This window comes from Pelophylax lessonae, assembly GCF_965119305.1.
Source record: "Pelophylax lessonae genome assembly, chromosome: 1".
In the NCBI taxonomy this organism is placed as follows: domain Eukaryota; kingdom Metazoa; phylum Chordata; class Amphibia; order Anura; family Ranidae; genus Pelophylax; species Pelophylax lessonae.
In genome coordinates, this window is record NC_138768.1 from 119,594,370 (window position 1) to 119,618,748 (window position 24,379).

General features: G+C 44.2%; 1 protein-coding gene across 1 annotated transcript in view; it reads right to left on the reverse strand.

The window, feature by feature from the left end:
- The window catches only part of RGS7BP (regulator of G protein signaling 7 binding protein), a 197,104-nt gene extending 174,826 nt beyond the window's left edge, over window positions 1-22,278 (reverse strand). The window contains exons 1-2 of the mRNA XM_082253611.1: window positions 21,852-22,278; window positions 14,267-14,433 (exon numbers count right to left, since the gene is read on the reverse strand). Of these exons, the coding sequence (XP_082109737.1) occupies window positions 14,267-14,433; window positions 21,852-22,004 (320 nt within the window). The 5' untranslated portion in view covers window positions 22,005-22,278. The remainder of the gene's footprint in view (window positions 1-14,266; window positions 14,434-21,851) is intronic.
- Window positions 22,279-24,379: the final 2,101 nt, after the last annotated feature.

Here is a 24,379-nt window from a genome sequence, read left to right on the forward strand (position 1 = left end):
GTGGCGGTGGTTCCGACCTGTGGAATGCGGAAGCGTGCTCCAGATGACGTCGTAGTGACGAAACACGTAGGGCATGGCTTATTGTGTCAGTACGTCACTTCCGGTGGTGGTGGTTCCGACCTGTGGAACGCGGAAGCGATACAGTGTGGCGGACCCTGCACGCTGATAGTAGATAGGTAAAAACCGCGGTATTGGTGGCGTGCTGCTCGTTCCGGATCACCTGACGCGTGTCGTCAAGGAAGTGACATCATCAGAGGTGGACCGGATGTACACGGCAGCACGCATATAAAAGGACAAACCGGAAATGACGTATGCGGATGTAAACCGCAAGTGCGTTCCACTTGGTCATCAGCCGGAACCGGAAGTGACGCACGCGGAAGACGTCCGTCAATGCGTTCCATCGGGTTCCACCGGCCGGAGATAGCCTATGACAGCTATGATAAGTTTCTGTAGCCATAATTATGAAAGTGATTGTGTGCCCAACCAACCAGACACAATTACTCTAAACAGCCGGTGCCGATAGGACAAAAAAGGAAGAAAAAAACTACCAGCATGAACAAAAACAGAGATCAAGTGGAAGGCACATTGGCAAACAGAACAGTTGCATGCTATGCAATATTCTCTATGCAAGAGAAGATCTATACCTCTCAAATAATAAAAAAATGCCATTAAACACATATAACACTGGATATGAAATTAACCCACTCAAGGTCATATAAATATCCCATAAATGATAAAACATTGTAGAAGAGGACGGAGGATATTAATGCTACCTAAGACGGATATAAAGTAACAGCATCAAATATCCACACCGTCCCAAACTTCATAAAATGACAAATACTGACTGTAAAAAAAACTAATGAAATAAAATAAGATAAAATACATCACTAAAAGATCCTCAGAAATAATGATGTCCAAAATAATTAACTGTTATTAATGTAACAGTTCACATCCCACTCAACATTCAGCCCCCATGGAGAGTAAGTCCTCATATTGAAAATCCACCGAGTTTCGAGACGGGAAATTTCCCGGTGGACATGGCTTCCTCTCCAATGGGGGGTGAATTTGTCGATCCCCCAGATCTTAATACCCACAGGGTTTATGTCGTGGCAATTGGCGTAATGCCTTGAAACGCTGTGGTTGGTAAAACCCTTTCTGATATTTTTGATATGTTCCCTCACCCTCACTGTCAATGTCCTCTTGGTGCGGCCTATATATTGTAGGCCGCACGGACATTGCAGGAGGTAGACCACATTATTGGAGGAACAACCAATAAAGGGCTTGATGGGGTGTGTCTTGGAGGTAGCCGTAGATGTAACCTCGCAGAATTTTCTACCGGTGAGAGAATTTACTTTACATACCGAGCACTTCCTACATGGATAGTAGCCAGTCAAGGTATGAAAGAAAGGTAACCGTTCAGGCTTGTCGAGAACGTTCGGAGCAATCTGGATACGCAAAGGCTCAACACCCCTGAACACAACTGGTGGAACTTCAGGTAGTTGAGGGCCCAGTACCTTGTCGTTTTGGAGAACCCTCCAATGTTTTTTGAAAATACGTTTCACGTCTCCAAACTGCTTTGAATAGGTGGTGATGAAGGAAAAGGCAAAGCGATTGGAATCAGCTTGTTGTTTAGGCTGCTTATGTAATAAAGTAGACCTGTCAACGTTCTCAACATCATACAACACCTTATCCAAATTGCTCTCGTCATATCCCTTATCGAGAAACTTATCCCTCAGCATTAGAGCTTGACTGTGATAACTTTCTTTACTGGTACAATTGCGACGAAGTCGTAAAAACTGACTCCGAGGTACCAATCGCAACCATGAGGGAAGGTGACAACTTCCCTGTTCGATGTAACCGTTACGGTCGGTCGGTTTGAAGAAAGTGCTTGTCACAATTGTACTATCCTTAATCTCTATTGATAAGTCAAGGAAATTAATCTTGCTATCACTAACCTCATGCTGAAGGACAATCCCCAGAGCGTTGGAATTGAGGTCATTAATAAAATCGTCCATAATCTGTCGCCATCCCATAGGAGGAGGACGTCATCAATGTAACGCCTCCAAAAGACCAGTTCGGGTCTAGGCCGGCCATAGATGACGTCCTCCTCCCACTTGGCCATAAACAGATTGGCCATGCTCGGTGCGTATTTGGCACCCATGGCGACCCCTCTCTTTTGTAGAAAAAAGGAGCCGCCAAACCAAAATTAATTATGTTGCATGGCAAATGTAAGTAAGGACAAAATAAACTCTCTCTGTACTGAAACCAAAGAGTCGTCCCTCTCCAAAAAAGTCTGGACGGCTTGTTGCCCATGCTCATGGGAAATAATAGTATACAAGGAGGTGACATCTGCTGTATATAGACGGGTACTTACAACCGATTGTTACCAACACCCCCTCTTATTTAAGAGATTCCACACAAGTTCTGAATTTATTAGAGCATATAGAGTGGAAGGAGGGATATCTGCTGGCCACAGCAGATGTCACCTCCTTGTATACTATTATTTCCCATGAGCATGGGCAACAAGCCGTCCAGACTTTTTTGGAGAGGGATGACTCTTTGGTTTCAGTACAGAGAGAGTTTATTTTGTCCTTACTTACATTTGCCATGCAACATAATTACTTTTGGTTTGGCGGCTCCTTTTTTCTACAAAAGAGAGGGGTCGCCATGGGTGCCAAATACGCACCGAGCATGGCCAATCTGTTTATGGCCAAGTGGGAGGAGGACGTCATCTATGGCCGGCCTAGACCCGAACTGGTCTTTTGGAGGCGTTACATTGATGACGTCCTCCTCCTATGAGATGGCGACAGATTATCTTTGGACGATTTTATTAATTACCTCAATTCCAACGCTCTGGGGATTGTCCTTCAGCATGAGGTTAGTGATAGCAAGATTAATTTCCTTGACTTATCAATAGAGATTAAGGATAGTACAATTGTGACAAGCACTTTCTTCAAACCGACCGACCGTAACGCTTACATCGAACAGGGAAGTTGTCACCATCCCTCATGTTTGCGATCGGTACCTCGGAGTCAGTTTTTACAACTTCGTCGCAATTGTACCAGTAAAGAAAGTTATCACAGTCAAGCTCTAATGCTGAGGGATAAGTTTCTCGATAAGGGATATGACGAGAGCAATTTGGATAAGGTGTTGTATGATGTTGAGAACGTTGACAGGTCTACTTTATTACATAAGCAGCCTAAACAACAAGCTGATTCCAATCGCTTTGCCTTTTCCTTCATCACCACCTATTCAAAGCAGTTTGGAGACGTGAAACGTATTTTCAAAAAACATTGGAGGGTTCTCCAAAACGACAAGGTACTGGGCCCTCAACTACCTGAAGTTCCACCAGTTGTGTTCAGGGGTGTTGAGCCTTTGCATCTCCAGATTGCTCCGAACGTTCTCGACAAGCCTGAACGGTTACCTTTCTTTCATACCTTGACTGGCTACTATCCATGTAGGAAGTGCTCGGTATGTAAAGTAAATTCTCTCACCGGTAGAAAATTCTGCGAGGTTACATCTACGGCTACCTCCAAGACACACCCCATCAAGCCCTTTATTGGTTGTTCCTCCAATAATGTGGTCTACCTCCTGCAATGTCCGTGCGGCCTACAATATATAGGCCGCACCAAGAGGACATTGACAGTGAGGGTGAGGGAACATATCAAAAATATCAGAAAGGGTTTTCCCAACCACAGCGTTTCAAGGCATTACGCCAATTGCCACGACAAAAACCCTGTGGGTACTAAGATCTGGGGGATCGACAAATTCACCCCCCATTGGAGAGGAAGCCATGTCTCGAAACTCGGTGGATTTTCAATATGAGGACTTACTCTCCATGGGGGCTGAATGTTGAGTGGGATGTGAACTGTTACATTAATAACAGTTAATTATTTTGGACATCATTATTTCTGAGGATCTTTTAGTGATGTATTTTATCTTATTTTATTTCATTAGTTTTTTTACAGTCAGTATTTGTCATTTTATGAAGTTTGGGACGGTGTGGATATTTGATGCTGTTACTTTATATCCGTCTTAGGTAGCATTAATATCCTCCGTCCTCTTCTACAATGTTTTATCATTTATGGGATATTTATATGACCTTGAGTGGGTTAATTTCATATCCAGTGTTATATGTGTTTAATGGCATTTTTTTATTATTTGAGAGGTATAGATCTTCTCTTGCATAGAGAATATTGCATAGCATGCAACTGTTCTGTTTGCCAATGTGCCTTCCACTTGATCTCTGTTTTTGTTCATGCTGGTAGTTTTTTTTCTTCCTTTTTTGTCTTATCGGCACCGGCTGTTTAGAGTAATTGTGTCTGGTTGGTTGGGCACACAATCACTTTCATAATTATGGCTACAGAAACTTATCATAGCTGTCATAGGCTATCTCCGGCCGGTGGAACCCGATGGAACGCATTGACGGACGTCTTCCGCGTGCGTCACTTCCGGTTCCGGCTGATGACCAAGTGGAACGCACTTGCGGTTTACATCCGCATACGTCATTTCCGGTTTGTCCTTTTATATGCATGCTGCCGTGTACATCCGGTCCACCTCTGATGATGTCACTTCCTTGACGACACGCGTCAGGTGATCCGGAACGAGCAGCACGCCACCAATACCGCGGTTTTTACCTATCTACTATGCCTGTATACATTCACCCTTGTGTGAGTATATTTTTATGCATTTATTAAACTTGAGTTTGTACAGTCTGCACTATGTCCTGCCCCTTTCTTTTGAGGTGAATTGAATATTGCTGAGATCATTACTCTGTCTGGTGGTACGATTTGAGCCTTTCATTGCCCTTAACCATGATCTGTTGAGACACTGGGAATTGATGAGTTATACCGTTGGCACTGTCTGTGATTGATGGCCCAATTTGAGTTTATTGGATCGCCCATATCCATCTAATATCTGGTAAGCAGTTGGCATATTTCCACGCTTGGGTTTGGCTTCTTTTCATCCGCACGGCTCTGATACTGGGAATTGGTCTCCACTACTTCTCATCTCTCTTGGACTGTTGGGACTTACTGTGGACACTCCACATTGTTTAATATTGTTATTAGTTACAGTGTTTGGCGCTACTACACCTTTTATACTAGTGCTATTTATGTCTCGGGGACGGGCTAGCACAAAGTAATACTGAACAAATAGCCTGTGGTGTGGTCCTCTTCTCTCCAGTACTAGAGTGTCTTATGTCATCGTGTGCAATGCAGGACAAGCAGCCATATCACCAGAATGGGAGGTGGCTACTGGTCCTGCATTGGAAGTAATAATGTCAATGAGAGGGGCAATACCAAGCTGGAGAGGTGATTTGCATCATGGGAGCTGGCCTTCAGAAGCAGAAACTTCAGGTATAAAGTCTGTATTCCGATGGCGGCAGTAAGGGCAGCTTGACGGACAAACTGCCAAACCATATGGAGACACCTTCCTGTTGTAACAGGTGTTTGTAAGATAGGACTGTAGCAAAAGTCTCTGCTCCGGCACAGGCAACCTATACTGGACCTGTCTAGGCACCTAATAATGGTTGGACAGATAAATAAAACCCTCCGGGGTATAGCCACCGAATCCTCCGGTCTGAGACAGACCATATGGTATTTGTGACACTTGCTGATACTTGGCGATACATAGTGCTCAAGCCACAGGATATTCACATGGAGGTATACGGGTGGAGATATAGCCATCTAAAGCTGTGGGTTGCGGGTGGAACATCGTAATTTTGGGAGCTCAGACTCCCATTAAAAGAAATTGTACTTTTACCATTGTGATATTAGTAATCCAGCATATATAAACTGTCACTGAGGAGCGGTTCACAACAGAATTGCACAGGAACACACGGGTTCAAACCAGCGGGATTCCCACAAACTCCCATGCAGTGTATTTATTGAATGGGCTGTCAAATGCACTGGACTGAGGAAAAAGTAGTGCTTGCATTATTTTTAAAAATGCACTGCCGGGTACTGAGGTACCATGCGATTTGGTGCCTGCAGAACTGATATTTTAGTTCTGAATGACTGCATAGAAATTGAATTATACTGCATGATGGCTTCCTACATCTTTTAGAGATTCTTGTGAGAAGATGTCCCTACCAGCATTCATAGCTGTGTAGTGCAAAATACACCGCAGTATAAAAATGTTGTACCTTTGACATCTGTTAAGTCCTCAGTTATATAAATTCAGTTTCCCTGATAAACTTGACCAACAGAACAATTAGTTGTCCACATAAAAAGTCATGACTTCTGATTGGGGAGATGACAGAAGGAAGCTTTCTGGATCTCAGCATCTTTAAACTTTCTATATGACCAAAACCCTCTAGTGGCACAGAAAGAAGATCCATATCTGAAGGTATGCAATGGATGGCAGGTTTCATTTGTGTCAGTGACTGTGATACTCGATGTAGAGGGGGTGCTCACACAGAGACAAAATGGAAGTATAAGTCCTTGTATTTGGATAAGTAGTAATAAGGCAAATTGTAGTAACACTTGTAAGGACTAGCACTCTGTTCTTATACAGCATATATTCAAATAGTGCAAACGTACAGTCATTAAAGTGGAACTTCCCCCAAAAGGGGAAGTTCCGCTTTCCTGCCCCCCCTACAAGTTTTGTCACAATAAATAATTTGGGGGGGGGTACCTAGTCTTGATAGGTACCCGCTCCCTTCTCTGCCCACAGCCTCTTGTAACATGTCCCACAAGGCTGTTGGACCATTCCCAAAGTGCAAGGAGTCACAGCCAAGTTCCCAGACCAAAGATGCTAGTGCTGGGAAAACGAAGACTAGTGACGAACCGGCCCAGGGGAGGATGGCACTGGATTCTGGGACAGGTAAGTGTCTTTTTATGAAAAGTCAGCAGCTACAGTATTTGTAGCTGCTGGCTTTTATTTTTTTTGTTCCTAGGGTGAAGATCTTCTTTGATGGCACAGGTTGCACCATAGGGCATACAGTGAGGCACTCAATAGGAAAAAACAATGAGCGCAATTTCCCTCTATATACACTCTTAACTTTCGAGATTGCTGCTGCCACAATAAAGTGATTTCACAACACTTCCAAGTAATACATAAAGAAAACTCTACAGTGTAGGGCAACCTCTAAAAAAATCTGTGAATCAAATCTCAATATAAAAAGCATGAACAGTGTGCTAATAAGTACTGTAAATAAATTTGCATTAATCTCCATATGACAAAAATAATAAAAATGATATGACTGATGTGACAATGAAAGAATATAATCCTAATAGTCCGTTTATAACTCACATCTCTAGGCACTGATTTGTAACAGCAAGTCACCCAACAATGACACAGTAATGCAGCGATATCTCACACAGCATTAGTAATAGGGCACTGTACCAGGCAAGGCCTGATATACTAAGGTCGGCATCTGCTGGAGGGGTGGCGGACTGGAAACGCAAAAAGCGGCTATTAAAGGCTGAACAGAAGACAGCGGCAGCAGCTCTAGGGACCAGAATGCAGTAAGGGAACCAGCTGTGTCTCTACACCGTCCCTGCTTGAACAAGAACCTTTCCCTATGCTCAGTCTCACCCTAACAAGCAGGGTCCTCTCCCTAACCCAGCCACTCACCTATAGTGCACTAAACCTAGCAGGGCCCTCCTATTTTAAAGACTGCCCCACCTAAGGTGGCCGTAGGTTACCAAGAGTTGCAGCGTCAAATCTGACAGCTGCTTTTCCTGAGACAGCTATGAAGTCTCCAGAGTAACAATATTTCTCTAAGCCTCCGCTCCATCTGTATAGTGGCATAACACCACCTAATGGATGGAGGACAAATTGCACCTGCTTACAAGCTGGCCTGCAGTGAGTGCAGAGGAGGAAGAGATGTTGCATAGACATACTGGCATTTTGAATTTTTGAATTTAAAGTAGAGCAAAAAAGTCATTTTGGCCCTACTTTTCCTTGGAATCACAGGAGTGGACTCCTGTGACCCACATTCAGCTGTCATAATTCAGCCATTCCAGACTCTGGAGAGTCTGGATCCACCAAGGTCCCTGGACCGGCAGCTGGCTCAGTCTCTCAGTGAGCAGCTGAGAACCTGTCCCTTCCACAACCCAGCACTCCAGTGAGTGCTGGAGGGGCAGAGCAGAGAGTCAGCGACTGACTGTTACCAGCTTTCTGCTCACTGAGGACAGAGAACTGAGTGATCAGCAGTATTTAATTGCTCAGTTCTCATTGTAGAGGTGGCGGCCTGGGGGTGGCATCGGATTGATGCTGCATTTACCAAGGTGAGCATCAAAGGTTTTTGTTTTTTTTTAATTCCAAACTGCTCTTTTAACTCCATGTCAAGGTTATATGGACCCCTAAAATGGGCAGACGTGTAGACTTGATGGACTACTGGGTCTTTTTCTGCCATCACTTTTCTAATAAATGTGATTAATCACCCACGCCAGGATAAAAATAAGTGTAAAACTATAAATTGGTAATAGTTATTTTAAAATAAATAATTCATATTTAATAGTTGATAATTGTACTTATTTTATATTATAAAAGCACTTTTCTAATGTTTCTATGTTAAAACAGTATGAGGGGAAGTTATCAAAAGTGGAGCTACCAGAATCTGGAGCAGATGTGCATGGCAAACAATCCTTTTCAAAGCTTAACTGACCAAGCTGAAGACAGAAGCTGATTGGATGCCATGCACGACTGCTTCAGATTCTGTCTGCTCCCATTTTTATTAAATTCCACTCCATATGTTTACTCAAACACACAGTTGCTGTTTCTCTGCGACTACTTTGGGACTTTGTTTAAGGGGATAGTTTAGGTATAAAGACTTCTTAAACTAGCTGTCCAGGCAAAACCTAACTAACACTAAACCTGCTCTGTGTCACATTCTAAACCTAATCTATTTAACCCTGTAAATTAAAAGTCACTGTACTTATCTTTACTGCACCTAATCCGGACCTGGTCTCAGCATCAGCTGTCAGCGGTGGCTTCAGCGTGGAGGTGGAAGTAGAGTGCTAGAGAGGCATCCGACAACTAAAGCCCCATAGTAAGTCTACGGGTGATGTCACTTCCCATTCATTTCACAGCCGTTGTCAGTCTTCTCCTGCACAGAGCTTCCGCTGCTAGGGACTGGACTGGATCGGCTGCCGAATAGGTAGGTACAGTGATGGGATAGTAGACAGGACTTTTTCCTCTATTATCTTAACTTATCTACAAAATGATGACACTGCACACCAAGCTGGATTTAAAAAGGCCGCGGCCGTTTAATACTTGTTTAATTCCTTTAAAACATCAATAAAACATGAAATTAACCCGACCACTACGATCCAGGTTAAACAAAAGATATAACAACCAAAAATTATCCAAACACAAGAATAAATCATAATAAATAGATAATATGACCATATCGTCCCCCTTTGCACTACGCAAAGGTGACCCTACAAGTAAAAACTGGCTGCGACAAACAAAAGGGGAGGGGGGGGAGGGGAACAGAACAGCTGGGATCTTGAGGTGACGTGTGTCTTGAGGTAAAGTGAAATCCTCTCATCCTGAGCCCCCTTAAATATCCCACAGGCAGGCTCTGAAGGCGGGAGAAAGCAAGGAAAAACCGGTTAACTACCTAATCTCCCTAGCTACAGGGAAGGCTCACTCAGATTGGGGCTTATTTTGACCTAACACAAACCTGTTTATCTATTCTGTTTTACCCAGCAACAGCTTCCCTCATACTAAAAACCTGCTAAGGTGGCTTCCTAAATGCTAATCTGGCCTGTCACTATCCCATCTAGAAAAAGGGGCTTATTCAAACCCCTTTTTCTTTACATTTTTGCTTTACAGGGTTAGATAGATCAGGTTTAGAATGTGGCACAGAGCAGGTTTAGAGTCAGTTAGGTTTTGCCTGAACTTATCCTTTAAATACAAATAAATGATATAAGAAACAGGTTGGTGAATCAACTAATCTGTGTTCACTGAAAATTAAATATCACCTTTGAGTTGAGTTTGCATTACCGTTACCATGGGAGGCAAAAGTAGATGTTGAGCTAGTTTACTGGAATGCCTACTATAGATATGATTCATTTATATTAGGCTACTTTCTCAGAAAATGGGTAAGGCACTTTACCTCAATAGGAAAAATGGCGGTAACTGGTATGTAGTCCTCCGCCTAGCAGGGCATTCTGCTAGACTGTCTGCAGTAAGGCCCATTTCACACTGGTGCACTTTTCCTGCATTTTTTCAGGATGATGAAAACTATCCCCTATTAAATCCTATGTAATTGTTCACATTGCAGGTGTGCTGCCCTTTGAAAGTCCTGCATGCTCCATTGACTTACAATAGAAGGTGCCTTTTTGGTGCAGTTTTTTAAAGGCGCACCAAAAAGGCACCTTCTATCATTAGTCACTGGGAACGTATCAAAAGCTCATCATTGTGAAAGGGTCCTAAGTGAGGCACATGACAAATATGCACACAGGGCATCAGAATATCACGTTCTCCTTATGTATTTACCCTCAAACCCTTTAGACACTTTGCTTCTCAGACCAGCTAGAGTAGCTAGTTCAGGCCCAGTTTCAGACAAACTTTGTACAGTAAAACCTTGGATTGGGAGCATCATTTGTTTCGGAAAGATGCTTGTAATTCAAAGCACTCTTATATCAATGTGAATTTCCCCATAAGAAATAATGGAAACTTAGATGATTCATTCCACAATCATTTATTCATAAATCCTTCCGTTTATAGTACATATAAAACTATTATAGCAATGTAATAGGTTGTGTAACCATAAAATGTCCATCCACATATGGTGCCTCCACAAGGGAATTAGAAGGAAAATCCAGCAGGAGCTACAGAGTATAAAAGAGAAGATAGGCGCCTCAAAGTGTAGAAATATAGTTACATTTAATGAAGGTACAACATTTAGCAGCTCACATGGTTGATGATTAAAGAAGCACATCTAAGAATACAGGCATTCGGGGTAAAACCGTCTACTTGGACCATCCTCATCACCTCAGCCCTGGGCAGCTGCAGTTGTGAACGGGAAGACTACCCTGCAGTATAGCGATCTGAAAGCGAGGCTTGAAGCGCTTATGGAGCGCAGTGTGAAAGGGATGACATCGATGATGGTGCGGAGGATGGTCTTTGTGGACAGCTTTACCGCGGATGCCTGCATATTTAGATGAGCCTGTTTTAATCAACAACCATGTGACTTGGTAAATGTTGTACCTTCATTAAATGTAACCATATTGCTACACTTAGAAGCGCCTCTCTTCTCTTTTATACTCAGTTGTTACATGGCGCTACTTGTATATCAAGACATCGCTCGTTTATCAAGTCAGAATTTATAAAAAAATGTTTGGTTGTCTTGCAAAACACTCTCAAACCAAGTTACTCTCAATTCCAGGTTTTACTGTATTTTGTTGGATAATGAGAAAGTCGCTGTAACATTTTTATTGCCACCTGACCCTATGCTACTGCTCCCTGCAGTTATGTGGGGGGCTGCCAGGAGGAACCACAATGCCCAGGGGGAACATTCTATTTAAAGTGGAACTTTAGTCAGAAAATTAAGTCCTGCTAGATCACTTCAGGCTGGTACCTTTTGCAGGTATAACTATGTAAAACAAAAAATAAGTGCCTATACTGTTTAAAATCCAGTAATACACTGACTGCACATTGTTCTGCACATGCTCAGTTGTTCTCTATTTTAGGCATTTTGAGGCACTGCTGAGTTTGTAGAGGCCGATCTGCTGACATCCTTAAAGCAGAATTAAATCCCCCTATCATCTACAGCCAAGGAAGCTGCTTCTGTATTAACTGGAACTGCCATGGTGCTGCACATGTGATCAGTTAGGACACCAGCCATTTAATGGTTTGACAGTTTGGTTGAGGACAAAGGCAAATGTGACAGTTAGCAATCCCAGCATTCCAGGAATGTAACTTTTTTGAAACCGTTAAATCACTGGGTTTAGTTCCACTTTATGATTTACTGCTGTTTGGGGGCTCTGGGCTTCAGAAAAATGGCAGCCTCCAGCAACAAGCAAGTTGTTATGGGTAAAGTTCCGCTTTAAACACATTTGGAGATGTCAGTTATCAATGGACCCCAAAGCGCTTCAAGAAAGAGAAGATTTAAAACACCGCTCATGGGAAAGGAAAGTATAGAGCTTCTTATTTATAGTGTGCCTCTTTTTAAAAAAAATATCTTTAACATAGTGACAGGGTTTCTTTAAGATGTTGTCATTTACCCAATTAGGTAAAACCATTGGAGCAAGACAAAAGTGGAAATGCCCAGTTCATGTTGGTAGAGAATGGTAACAACTTGTTGATTATTATAACATTTCTTACACCAAATCCTCTATTCCACCTTTATGACAACAAGCATCTAAATGTAGAAAATACTGCCCTAGTAATGGCCTCTACAATACAATGGAGGGCCTGGGCCAACCAAAACTGGGCTTGTCTAAGGCCCCTTTCACATGAGTGGTTGGAACGTGTCCACCTTTCCGCTTTTCAGGCAGACCTGATCGGACCCTCCATTTTTCTCTATGGAGCAGAGGCATGTAAATGGACTTGTGTCCGTTTATACCAGCCTACCTCCAATCCGATCCAACAAAAACAAATGGAAGAGGATCCATTCCCCTGCGTCTGGTCGGATCAGATTGGAGGGAAGCTGGGTGTAAATGGACAGCCGGTCTATTTACATGCCTATAGAGCAGGGTGGCCTATGTCTGTGTCTGCTCTGCAAAAGTGGAGTGGACACAGACCTCTTATCCGCAGCTTGAGATCCCCTGCTGCGAAAACCGGATCCAGCCCGTGTGAAAGGAGCCTTAATGGCCTTGACATCCTTGAGATGCTTCTGAGTTTATTCAGAATTGTCAGGTGCTTTTGACCTCCTTCTGACCTGCATTTAACTTGCTTCAAGTGGGGTTTACATTACCATAGATTTAGATGGAAATGCAAAACCTGTCTGATGCAAAGATAAACCCATCGACATAGGCCTTAAATGATGTCACTTAACTTAGAGGTTTTTATTCAAGTGGATCAAAAACTCATAAAATGCAAACGTTTCTTTGCAGGGTGGCCCACCTCAAGGAGTATAACACCTTCGAATTCACTAGCTTTTCACTAACACCAGCAATTTTGTTGGTTCCTTCTATGCAAGTTGACTGAACAGTGCTTAGGCCCCAGCCTTTGTATGTAGAAAGACCACACAGGCCAATGCCTACAGTATCAAAACCCTATAAGAGTCGGTTCACACTGGGGCGGCACGACTCTGTACTACTTCGGGGGTGACTTGTGCAGTCCCGTGCACCGCGACTTGCACGGACTTCACATAATGAAAGTCTATGCAAGTCGCTCCGAAGTAGTACAGGACCCTTTTTCTAAGTCGGAGCGACTTGTGTCGCTCCTATTAGAACGGGTCCTGTAGCAGTCAATGGACTGCGATGGACTGCGACTTGTCAGGCTGACAAGTTGCTCTAGTGTGAATCGAGTCTAAATGGCCCAGAGACTGCCAGTTATTTACAAAATGAAACAGTGAAGACTTAACGCTTCAATACTAGATGATTGCACATTTTTTAATGCTCATGAAACAATGCTGCTACAAAAATCTCCAGTCATGTGAGGACAGTCCATTTAAATTATGGTACTATAAAATATGACATTATCAGCCCACAAGTAGAGATGGGTTTAGACGTGTTCGGATCCTAATCCCAACCCATCTGAGCAATCCCACCAGGAAGCCATCACTGCACACCGCCAATCATAGGCAGTGGGGCATTTCCCGGCCCGCAGCTGCAGATACACACGCCCTGACTGGGCTGCTCATGATTGGCGGTGTGCAGTGCCGGCTTCCTGGTGGGATTGCTCAGGTGCGTTGGGACTAGGATCCGAACACGCCTGAGCCCATCACTACCCACATGATAAATACTGTATATCCTTTGTGAACATCATAACACAAAATCCCAGATAGTCACAAACCATGCCTCCAGTCCAACACACCTAAAACTGATACAAGCTATTGGATGGTATAGAAATGGCGAGGAGAACTTGTTCAAGTAAAGCAAGACCTTTCTAAAATCTCAGTGCTATCCACAGTTATATTAGCATAGCCATTCTTAGGGAAATAATATCACTAACACCCCATGGGATGTGTGTGTTTCCGGCACATAATAAACATATGTAAAAGGAACAATACAAAGACAAGTAGACAGTTTCAGCTCAGTGTCCTTGCAAAGACCTCTAAGCAACGCTTTTTTTTTTTTCAGAGACATAATGAACATCATGAATTAGCTGCTTGATTATGAATGAAGGGAGCAGTGTTTCCTACCCGGAGATTGCTGAGAGTTTTTGGTGTGCTTGCAGAGCCATCTCACAACCTTTGGTTCGAGTTTTCTGCATTTCAGCCCGTAGGGAGGGACAGCTTACTGACACATCCCCGATGGAAATGACTAATTCACGGTACAAAGCCACCTGGGTGTTGAAATCCTGGACAAGCTGGAAAAATACATCATCACTGTCAGAAAACAGCATTTCTCTCAACCCTTTTATCATCAGAGCTCTAATACACATGACCTTTCTGACTACTTACTATCATGACATTAACCCCTGCGGAGAGCCGCTTAAAAATCAAACTAATTAGATAGATTTCAACAAGGGTTAATCTTATACTATTAAGTAATGAAAAACATCATATGCAACCAAGCTCATGGGGATCAAATCCTTTTGGGATCGTTTTAATGGCTTAATAGCACGGGATTAACCTCTTGTTCACTATGTTCGCATTTCCAACACACAGCAACCAGTATAAAAACAGCAATATAGAGAGACAGTATAGAAGGGGTTAATACCATGTTAATTAGGGATTTAAAGGTCAAGTGTAGTTGAGCCCTTTCCGCTAAACAGCAACTACATACATATTTTAAAATAATATTCGGCACTACAATTCTAAACAGTTTGCATTTGATTACAAAGAAGTAAAAATGTGTTGCATTGCATTAAATGCAAAAAAAAATGGCATTTTCTGTTCAAATTGTGGTTCAAGAACTGTACATCATTCTTCATTGATTGTTTACCAAATACAGCCATTCTGAGCTGTACTGAGTGCAAGAAATTAGGAGCTGCAGTTAGGAGCACATAAGGACAACTCCCCCCGCTTTCTGCAGGCTAGACAGTAGAGGTGAGAACATCCAGGTGTCTACAGTGCAGAGCAGGAAATTGTCCTACATACATAACAATCAGACAGCCTTTCTCTGATCAGGTTTGCTGCAGGTGTTTTCTGTTATCCCCATCTGATCTGTGATCCCCCCCACCCACCTCGCCCTTGTATTCATATTTTGCTCATTTGGATCGCCGTAAGTGCATAACACCACTGATGTCAACAAGTGGTCTGGACACTACCTGAGACCATAAATTAGTTAGTAGAGGCATAGTGATGGTGTTGTGGGCATACATGCCATGTAGTGCCAATGCAGCGATACTACCAGCAGAGATGAAAGGGTGGTTGCTATGCATGGTGAGTAAAAAGGAATCAACAGTGACATTAAATTGTCAATTGTAAACGTAATCTTAGCCCACTTTCCAGTCATCTCATTACTATCAAGTTTCATGGGGTCTGAACTTACATTAGAACCTTAACACAGGACAAATACAAAGACTTTTATGGAGAATAAACTGATTGGATCTCATAACTAGAACACACCTGGTAAGGTGGAATCGTCTGAAGCCTGTCTCAACCATGGTTTTTGCAACTCAAGGGTTTCTCCAGAGGTTGCTAGGGGTTCCTTGAGGAATGAGCAATTTCTGCCTCTCAGATATGTAACCAATGACACCAATGATCTTTTTAGCCACTTGTAAAGGGGGGGGGGGGGGGTAATCTTCACACTGACCAATATAAAGGCCATTCTTCCAACTCGCCACTAATGTAAGAAGCATGACCATCAATATACAGGAAGTATTTATCCTACTGACCACCAATATAAGGTGATTTCATCCCATTGACCACTGATGTATGGGGTGCATTTCTCCCACTGACCACCAATGTAAGGAGCATTCTTCTCAGTGACCCCCAATGTAAGATGACCATTCCTCGCACTGGCCACCAATGTAAGGAGTATTCTTCTTAGTGACCACCAATGTAAGGTGACCATTCCTTGCACTGGCCACTAATGTAAGAGGCATTCTTCCCACTGAACACCAATGTAAGGTGACCATTCCTCGCACTGACCACCAATGTAAGGTGACCATTCCTCGCACTGGCCACTAATGTAAGAGGCATTCTTCCCACTGAACACCAATGTAAGGTGACCATTCCTCGCACTGACCACCAATGTAAGGTGACCATTCCTCGCACTGGCCACTAATGTAAGAGGCATTCTTCCCACTGAACACCAATGTAAGGTGACCATTCCTCGCACTGACCACCAATGTAAGGAGTATTCTTCTCAGTGACCACCAATGTAAGGTGACCATTCCTCGCACTGGCCACTATTGTAAGAAGCATTCTTCCCACTGAACACCGATGTAAGGGTCATTCTCATCAATGACCCCAAATGTAAGAGGAGCATTTCTCCCACTGACTACCAATATAAATAAAGCATTCCTCCCACTGACCACCAAAAAGGGGTATTCCTCCCACTGAACACCAATAAGGGGTATTCCTTCCACTGACCACCAAAAAGGGGCATTCCTCCCACTGAACACCAATAAGGGGCATTCCTCTTACTGACCATCAAAAAGGGTTATTCCTTCAACTGAACACCAATAAGAGTCATTCCTTCCACTGACCACCAACAAGGGGCATTCCTCCCACTGAACACCAACAAGGGCATTCTTCCCACCAAACACCAATAAGGGGATTCCTCCCACTGAACGCCAATAAGAGGCATTCCTCCCACTGAACACCAACAAGGGCATTCCTCCCACCAAACACCAATAAGGGGCATTCCTCCCACTGAACACCAACAAGGGCATTCCTCCCACCAAACACCAATAAGGGGCATTCCTCCCACTGAACACCAATAAGAGTCATTCCTTCCACTGACCACCAACAAGGGGCATTCCTCCCACTGAACACCAACACGGGCATTCCTCCCACCAAACACCAATAAGGGGCATTCCTCCCACTGAACACCAATAAGAGGCATTCCTCCCAGTGCACCCACTAACCACCAACAAGGGGATTCAACCCAATGAACACCAATAAGAGGCATGCTTCCTACTGACCACCAACAAGGGGCATTCCCAAGTGTTTCCTATTTTAGGCACTACTTGTAAGCCCCCTTAACAAGTTACAAAAAACACAACACTATGTTTATCAGTTCAAATATGAAGTTTGCATGTTCTCCCCGTGTTAGTTCAGATTTACTCTAGTTTCCTCCCACACTGAAAGACATTTTGATAGGCTATTTGCTTCCGTCTAAATGGGCCCTAATATGTGTATGTATGTAAGATATAGGCCTTAGATTGTAAGCTCCTTCAAGGAAGAGACTGATATGAATAAATAGTATGTAAAGTGCTAAGTAAAATGTCAGCGCTATATAAATGCCTGTGATAAATAAATAAATAAGTCCAGATAAGAAAGGGTTACTTAACAATAGTAGCAGGCAAACCCACCGCCCTAAACTCTGGTGGATGCAGTTAATGGGTTAACCCTCGTGCAGCTGTAACCGTCTCATCTCGCTGCCTCTATCTGCAATAATAACACTAGCCTGACGCCCAGCTGCAAGTTCTGCAAGACACATTTGTCAGTGCTGAAGACAGGGAATGGTGTAATGTCATGATTCCATTACACACCAGTGCCTTCACCCATTTAATACCTGCAGGTGTCCATACCAGGGGAAAGCCAGGTTCAGGAGGCAGAGTGTGGAGGAGCTGGCTTGCCATCACTTATATAGCCTAGGCAGCAATTTGAAATGTGTGATGTGGTTATACTGCAGCCTGTTAGCAGCAATGGGGCAGTGTAAGAAGAAAATTGGCATCCCTGGATCTCCCAGCTGTACTATAGTGTTTGAAAAGAAGCCTTGTGCAGGTGCAAAGAAATCTGGACTCTGCCTGAGAGTGTGTGGAACCCCGGTCATTGTGACATCTATAAAGAAGATCTGGGGCCATGGTGGATTATCATAGGGGCAGAATAGGTAGATGCTCCAGGCCTCAGACTTTGGGGTTGGGGAGGCGTAGGAATGCTAAAAATGTTCTGCACTTCTGTACTATTTATAGTAAGTCAGTGCCAGTTTTGCAAGTTTTAGAGAAGGTGTCTAACAATGGCTGCCTCTACGTTCCTCTCATTAAAGGTTTCCTTTAGGATTATACACAATCAGTATCCAAACTCCCTGTAACTGCAAGTATTGCTTTCATATTACCTAGCACCATCATAAGAGTAATTTGCAAAGAGTACACCACTGCATAAGATCTACTTTAAAAGCGGGGTACCAAATTCTTCAAAATCTCTTTACAAACGTATATCATAAGCAAAAAACAGACATCTAAGGATGTCAACCCTTGATGTCATTAAACTAGAGTGGGGCTCATCAATTAAAAAGGGCCCCCAGTTTCTTTTAGGATATTCAAAGATCATACACAAATGGTATGTAAGCTTTTCCAACCTGGAGGCATTGCTTTTATATGATCTGGCATTATCATAAAAGTAAATGGCAGAGTATACCGCTGCATGCCATCCATTTGACTTATACGTGATCCCAATGTAGGCCAACCCTTATACACGATCCCATAGTACACCAACTGTTATGCATGATCCCATAGTACATCAACTGTTATGCATGATCCCATAGTACACCAACTGTTATGCATGATCCCATGGTACACCAACTGTTATGCATGATCCCATAGTACAGCAACCGTTATGCATGATCCCTTCGTACACCGACCGTTATGCATGATCCCTTCGTACACCGACCGTTATGCATGATCCCATTGTATGCTAACCCTTAAACATTATCCCATCGTAAAACGACCTTTATCCATGATCCCATTGTACGCAACCCTTAAGCATGACCCCATTGTATGCCAACCCTTAGGCATGATCCCATTGTACACTGACCCTTAACCATGATCCCATTGTACACCAACCTTTAAGCATAATTTCCTGATACACCAACCCTTACACATGATCACATTCAACTGGCAGATGGCCCCATGAATTAAAAACAGCCCGGACCCACATTTTCCTTTAAGATAATCAGATCACAGAAAAATCATATGAAAACTCCTGTACCATACCCATTGTATGCCAATCCTAATGCATGACCCTATTGTACCCCAAACCCTTATGTGTGATACCTTTGCATGCTGACCATTTTGCATGATCCAAATGTATGCTGACCTTTATGCATGACCCTATTGTATGCTGAACCTTATGCACGACCCCATTGTAGGTTGAACTTTATGCATGCTCCCACTAAACAGGCAGGGGGTGCATGGAGGAGCGGGATGGGGGGTGGTATGAATTAAAAACAGCCTGGGCCCCACAGTTTCCTTTAAGATAATCAAAGATCATACACAAGTCATATGCCAACTCCTGTACCATACCCATTGTATGTCGACCCGTATGCATGATCTTATTGTATGCTGATCCCCATGCATGACCCCATTGTACACTGCCAACCCCCATTCATGACCCCTTTGTACGCTGACTCTTATCCATGATCTTATTGTATGCTGATCCCTATGCATGACCCCATTGTACACTGCCAACCCTGATGCATGACCCCATTGTACACTGACTCTCATGCATGATGCCATTTTACAGCGATCCCTAGACATGACCTCACTGTACTCCAACCCTTAAGCATGACCCTGTTGTACGCTGACCCTTATACATGATTCTATTGTATGCCAACCTTTATGCATGATCCCATTGTATGCCAACCCCTATGCATGACCCCATGGTACACTGACCCTTATGCATGATCCCATTTTATGCCAATACTTATACATGAGCTCATTGTACTTCAACCCTTAAGCATGACCCTGTTGTACGCTGACTTTTATACAAGATTTCATTGTATGCCAACCTTTATGCATGATCCCATTGTATGCCAACCCCTATGCATGACCACATTGTATGCTGACCCTTATGCATGATCCCATTTTACGCCGATCCTTATGCATTACCTCATTGTACTTCAACCCTTAAGCATCACTCTGCTGTACGCTGACCTTTATACACAATTTCATTGTATGCCAACCTTTATGCATGATCCCATTGTATGCCAACCCCCATGCATGACCCCATTGTTTGCTGACCCTTATGCACGATCCCATTTTATGCCAATCCTTTTGCATGACCTCATTGTACTTCAACCCTTAAGCATGACCCTGTTGTATGCTGACTTTTATACATGATTCCATTGTATGCCAACCTTTATGCATGATCCCATTGTATGCCAACCCTTTCCATGACCCCATGGTACGCTGACCCTTGAGCATGATCCCATTGTATGCCAACCCTTTGCATGACCCCATGGTACGCTGACCCTTGAGCATGATCCCATTGTATGCCGACCCCTATGCATGATCCCACTGCACACTGACCCTTAAGCTTGATCCCCTCATATGCCGACCCTTATGCATGATCCCAATATACTGGCAGGGGGGAGCCATTAAATAAAACCAGCCTGGGGCCCTCAGTTTCCTTTAAGATAATCAAAGATCATATACAATTTATATGCAAGCCCCTGTACCATATCCATCGTACCCTGACCCTCATGTATGTCCCCATTGTACTATGACCCTCATGCAAGACCCCTCTATACCCTGACTCTTAAGCATGGCCCCATTGCATGCCAACCCTCATGCAAGACTCCACTATACCCTGACCCTTAAGCATTGCCCCATTGCATGCCAACCCTCATGCAAGACCCCACTATACCCTGAACCTTAAGCATGGCCCCATTGCATGCCAACCCTCATGCAAGACCCCTCTATACCCTGACCCTTAAGCATGGCCCCATTGCATGCCAACCCTCATGCAAGACCCCACTATACCCTGACCCTTAAGCATGGCCCCATTGCATGCCAACCCTCCTGCAAGACCCCACTATACCCTGAACCTTAAGCATGGCCCCATTGCATGCCAACCCTCATGCAAGACCCCTCTATACCCTGACCCTTAAGCATGGCCCCATTGCATGCCAACCCTCATGCAAGACCCCACTATACCCTGACCCTTAAGCATGGCCCCATTTCATGCCAACCCTCATGCAAGACCCCACTATACCCTGAAACTTAAGCATGGCCCCATTGCATGCCAACTCTCATGCAAAACCCCACTATACCCTGAACCTTAAGCATGGCCCCATTGCATGCCAACCCTCATGCAAGACCCCTCTATACCCTGACCCTTAAGCATGGCCCCATTGCATGCCAACCCTCCTGCAAGACCCCACTATACCCTGAACCTTAAGCATGGCCCCATTGCATGCCAACCCTCATGCATGATCCCACTATACCCTGACCCTTAAGCATGGCCCCATTTCATGCCAACCCTCATGCAAGACCCCACTATACCCTGACCCTTAAACATGGCCCCATTGCATGCCAACCCTCATGCATGATCCCATTGTACACCGACCCTTAATCCTAATCTTATAGTGTGCTGACCCTCACACATGAACTCATTACACTAATAGGGGGGCCCATGAATAAAGAATAGTCCGGGGGCCCATAGTATAAGAAGTCCACTTTTGGGTTGAGATTCAGATAAGGACATTAGCTTCAGAAGAGTCCCCCTAATGCATGCCCAATGCCCATACTACCCTACCACCCATGTGAGCGCTATAAGTGGACTTTTCAATCTAGTGCAGGTGATGAGAATGGAGAAGCCGGTGTGATGGGGGTGCTGGGAGTGGTGCCATGTTGGGGGGTGAGGTTTGGGGTGCTGTCCGGCATCTACCCACCATCTTGCAGTGGTCCAGGGCTCTCTGGGATTTGAGGGTGCTCTCCGAGCTCCCCCTGCGATCAAGGTCCCTGGGGAGAGATTTGCCACCGATCTGGAAGATGGATCCCTGGGACCTGGGGCGATTGTTGCGCCCATTCGGTGCAGAAGTCATGCATACACATCCAGCAAGCAACGCCAAGGCGATGGATGGGAGGGAGCGGAGAGGCTCCGCACAGCCACTGTCACTCCGGATCTATGGACAGACAGACACACACTGGGATGGATGGATGGATGGATGGAGGAGGGGGGCTCCTCTACAGCAGCAGGTACCCTTCAGCCTGGACCATGGCTCCGATCTCAGCCCTGCAGTAGCATCCTTCCAGCCAGCGATAATCCCCCGATCTCAGCACACACAGCGATCTGCTGATAGGCAGGACATGGAAGAGGTGCCAATGCCATCCAGGATGATCAGCATGCTGCTCGGCCTCCTCTATGGATGCAGATCGGGACTGCTCTCCCCTCTTCTCCTCCAAGATCCTAGGAGATGCTGCTGGGTGCCACTGGAGGAGAAGGTTGGGAATCTGGCAGACTGACGTGCTTTAGCATCACAGCACATTGATAGGACGGGAATACTAATGTGATCCATCCATCCAGCCCCCTACTGTTTATATACTTATCCAATCAAACGCCCAAGAACATCAATGGCAATATTACTTCATAGGCTTCTATTATTAGACATCCCCCCCCCCCCCACCCCCAGTGTCTGTGGAATAGAGCACGCAGCCACGTAGGGAGGCATGCTCTGCTAAGGTGAGCTGTCAGTGCGGGTACACAGCCAATCACACAGCGACCCTGGGGGCACACATACACTGATCAGGGTAACATTATGGTCACTCACAGGTAAACTGATTATCTCTCTTCAATGTCATCTGAAAGTGGGGGGGTTTATTTGGCAGCAAGTGAAGTTGAAGTGTCAAAAGCAGAAAAAATGGACAAGTGTAAAGCCCCTACACACAAGTCGAAATTCGGCCGGGAATTTTCGTCCGACGACCGATCTGCCGATTTTCGGCTTGTTAGTATGGTGCTTCCGACAACCGACTCCGACTTTTCAGCTGAAAAAATTCTGGTGTGCAGGCGATATCATTTTTGTCGACCATCAAAACAATTTTTTGGTGAACTCTGTATTTTGTTATATAACTGTTAACGAGTCTGTTTTCATTGAACCAGACTTGCGATGATTGCATATATATGTGCTGTGTTACTAACAATGGTTCATTTTGCCATGCAGAACTTGTATACCAGTAGCTCCGGAAGAAGCTTGAAATTTTGAGCGAAACATGTAGGGCACCTGGCTACATGAACCTTCCCTTACGTGTAAAAGTTGTACCTACCACACAAGAGGACGCTCTGCGTTATCCTTGACATCGTTCTCGAGTCATGTAGGATGTAACGTATAGCATCCTCCTTTACTACTTTGTTCATATATGCAATTATTGTTAAACCACTTTTATATGCTTATGCCTATTGGCAAGGTGTATTTTGTTGTGTTTTTTATATCTTTTGTCCAATTATCATCTCCCTTTCTAGGGGGTTCCCTTTCCTGATTTTATGTCAATCAACAATAAAAGTTTTTTATTCTAACTCTATTGTGCCTAGAAAGTCCATTTCCATTTTTTCCCATTCTTGACAATTTTCAGGATGTGGCACATTGTTCTCTTACTATATTGCACCCCTATTTTTGCTGTATTAGTGTTGGGGCATTAGACTTGTTCGACCATCAAAACACGTCTGATTTTCGTCTCATTAGTACAGATTTCGATGGGGAAAAATCTTATGAGCAAGACTAGGCATGCTCAGAGATGAAAGAACACATAGAAAGCAATCCAACACATGACATCACTTCTGAAGTAGAATTCTGTCGTACGGGAAAATTCCAGTGCAGTCTAGAGCACATTCCAACCAACAGACACCACTCTGGACAAAAGACGGACGACCGGTCGGCAGAAATTCGTTGCGTGTGTATGAAGCTTTAGGATTTGATCAACTTTGACAAGGACTAGAATCAATGACTGGGTCAGAGCAACACCAAAACCACAGCTCTTGTGGGATGTTCCCGGAGTGCAGTGGTCAGGGCTTATCCATGGAAGAAAAACCTGCAACAGGGGGTCATGGGTGGCCAAAGCTCACTAAAGCACATGGGGAGCGAAGGCTGGTCCGTGTAGTCCGATCCAAAAGAAGAACTACTGTAGCTCAAATTGATGAAAAAGTTAATGTTGGTTCTGATAGAAAGATATCAGAATGCACAGAGCATTGCAGTTTGTTGCGAATGGTTCTGCAAAGCCGCAGACCGTTCAGTGTGTCCATGCTGACCCGTGTCCACAGCCAAAAGTGCCTAGAGTGGACACATGAACATCAGAACTGGACCACGGAGCAATGGAAGAAGGTGGCCTGGTCTGATCAACTCGAAAATGGTTCGAGGAACACAGTAACGAGTATGAGCTGTTGACTTGGCCTCCGAATATTCTAGATTTCAATCCAATTAAGCAT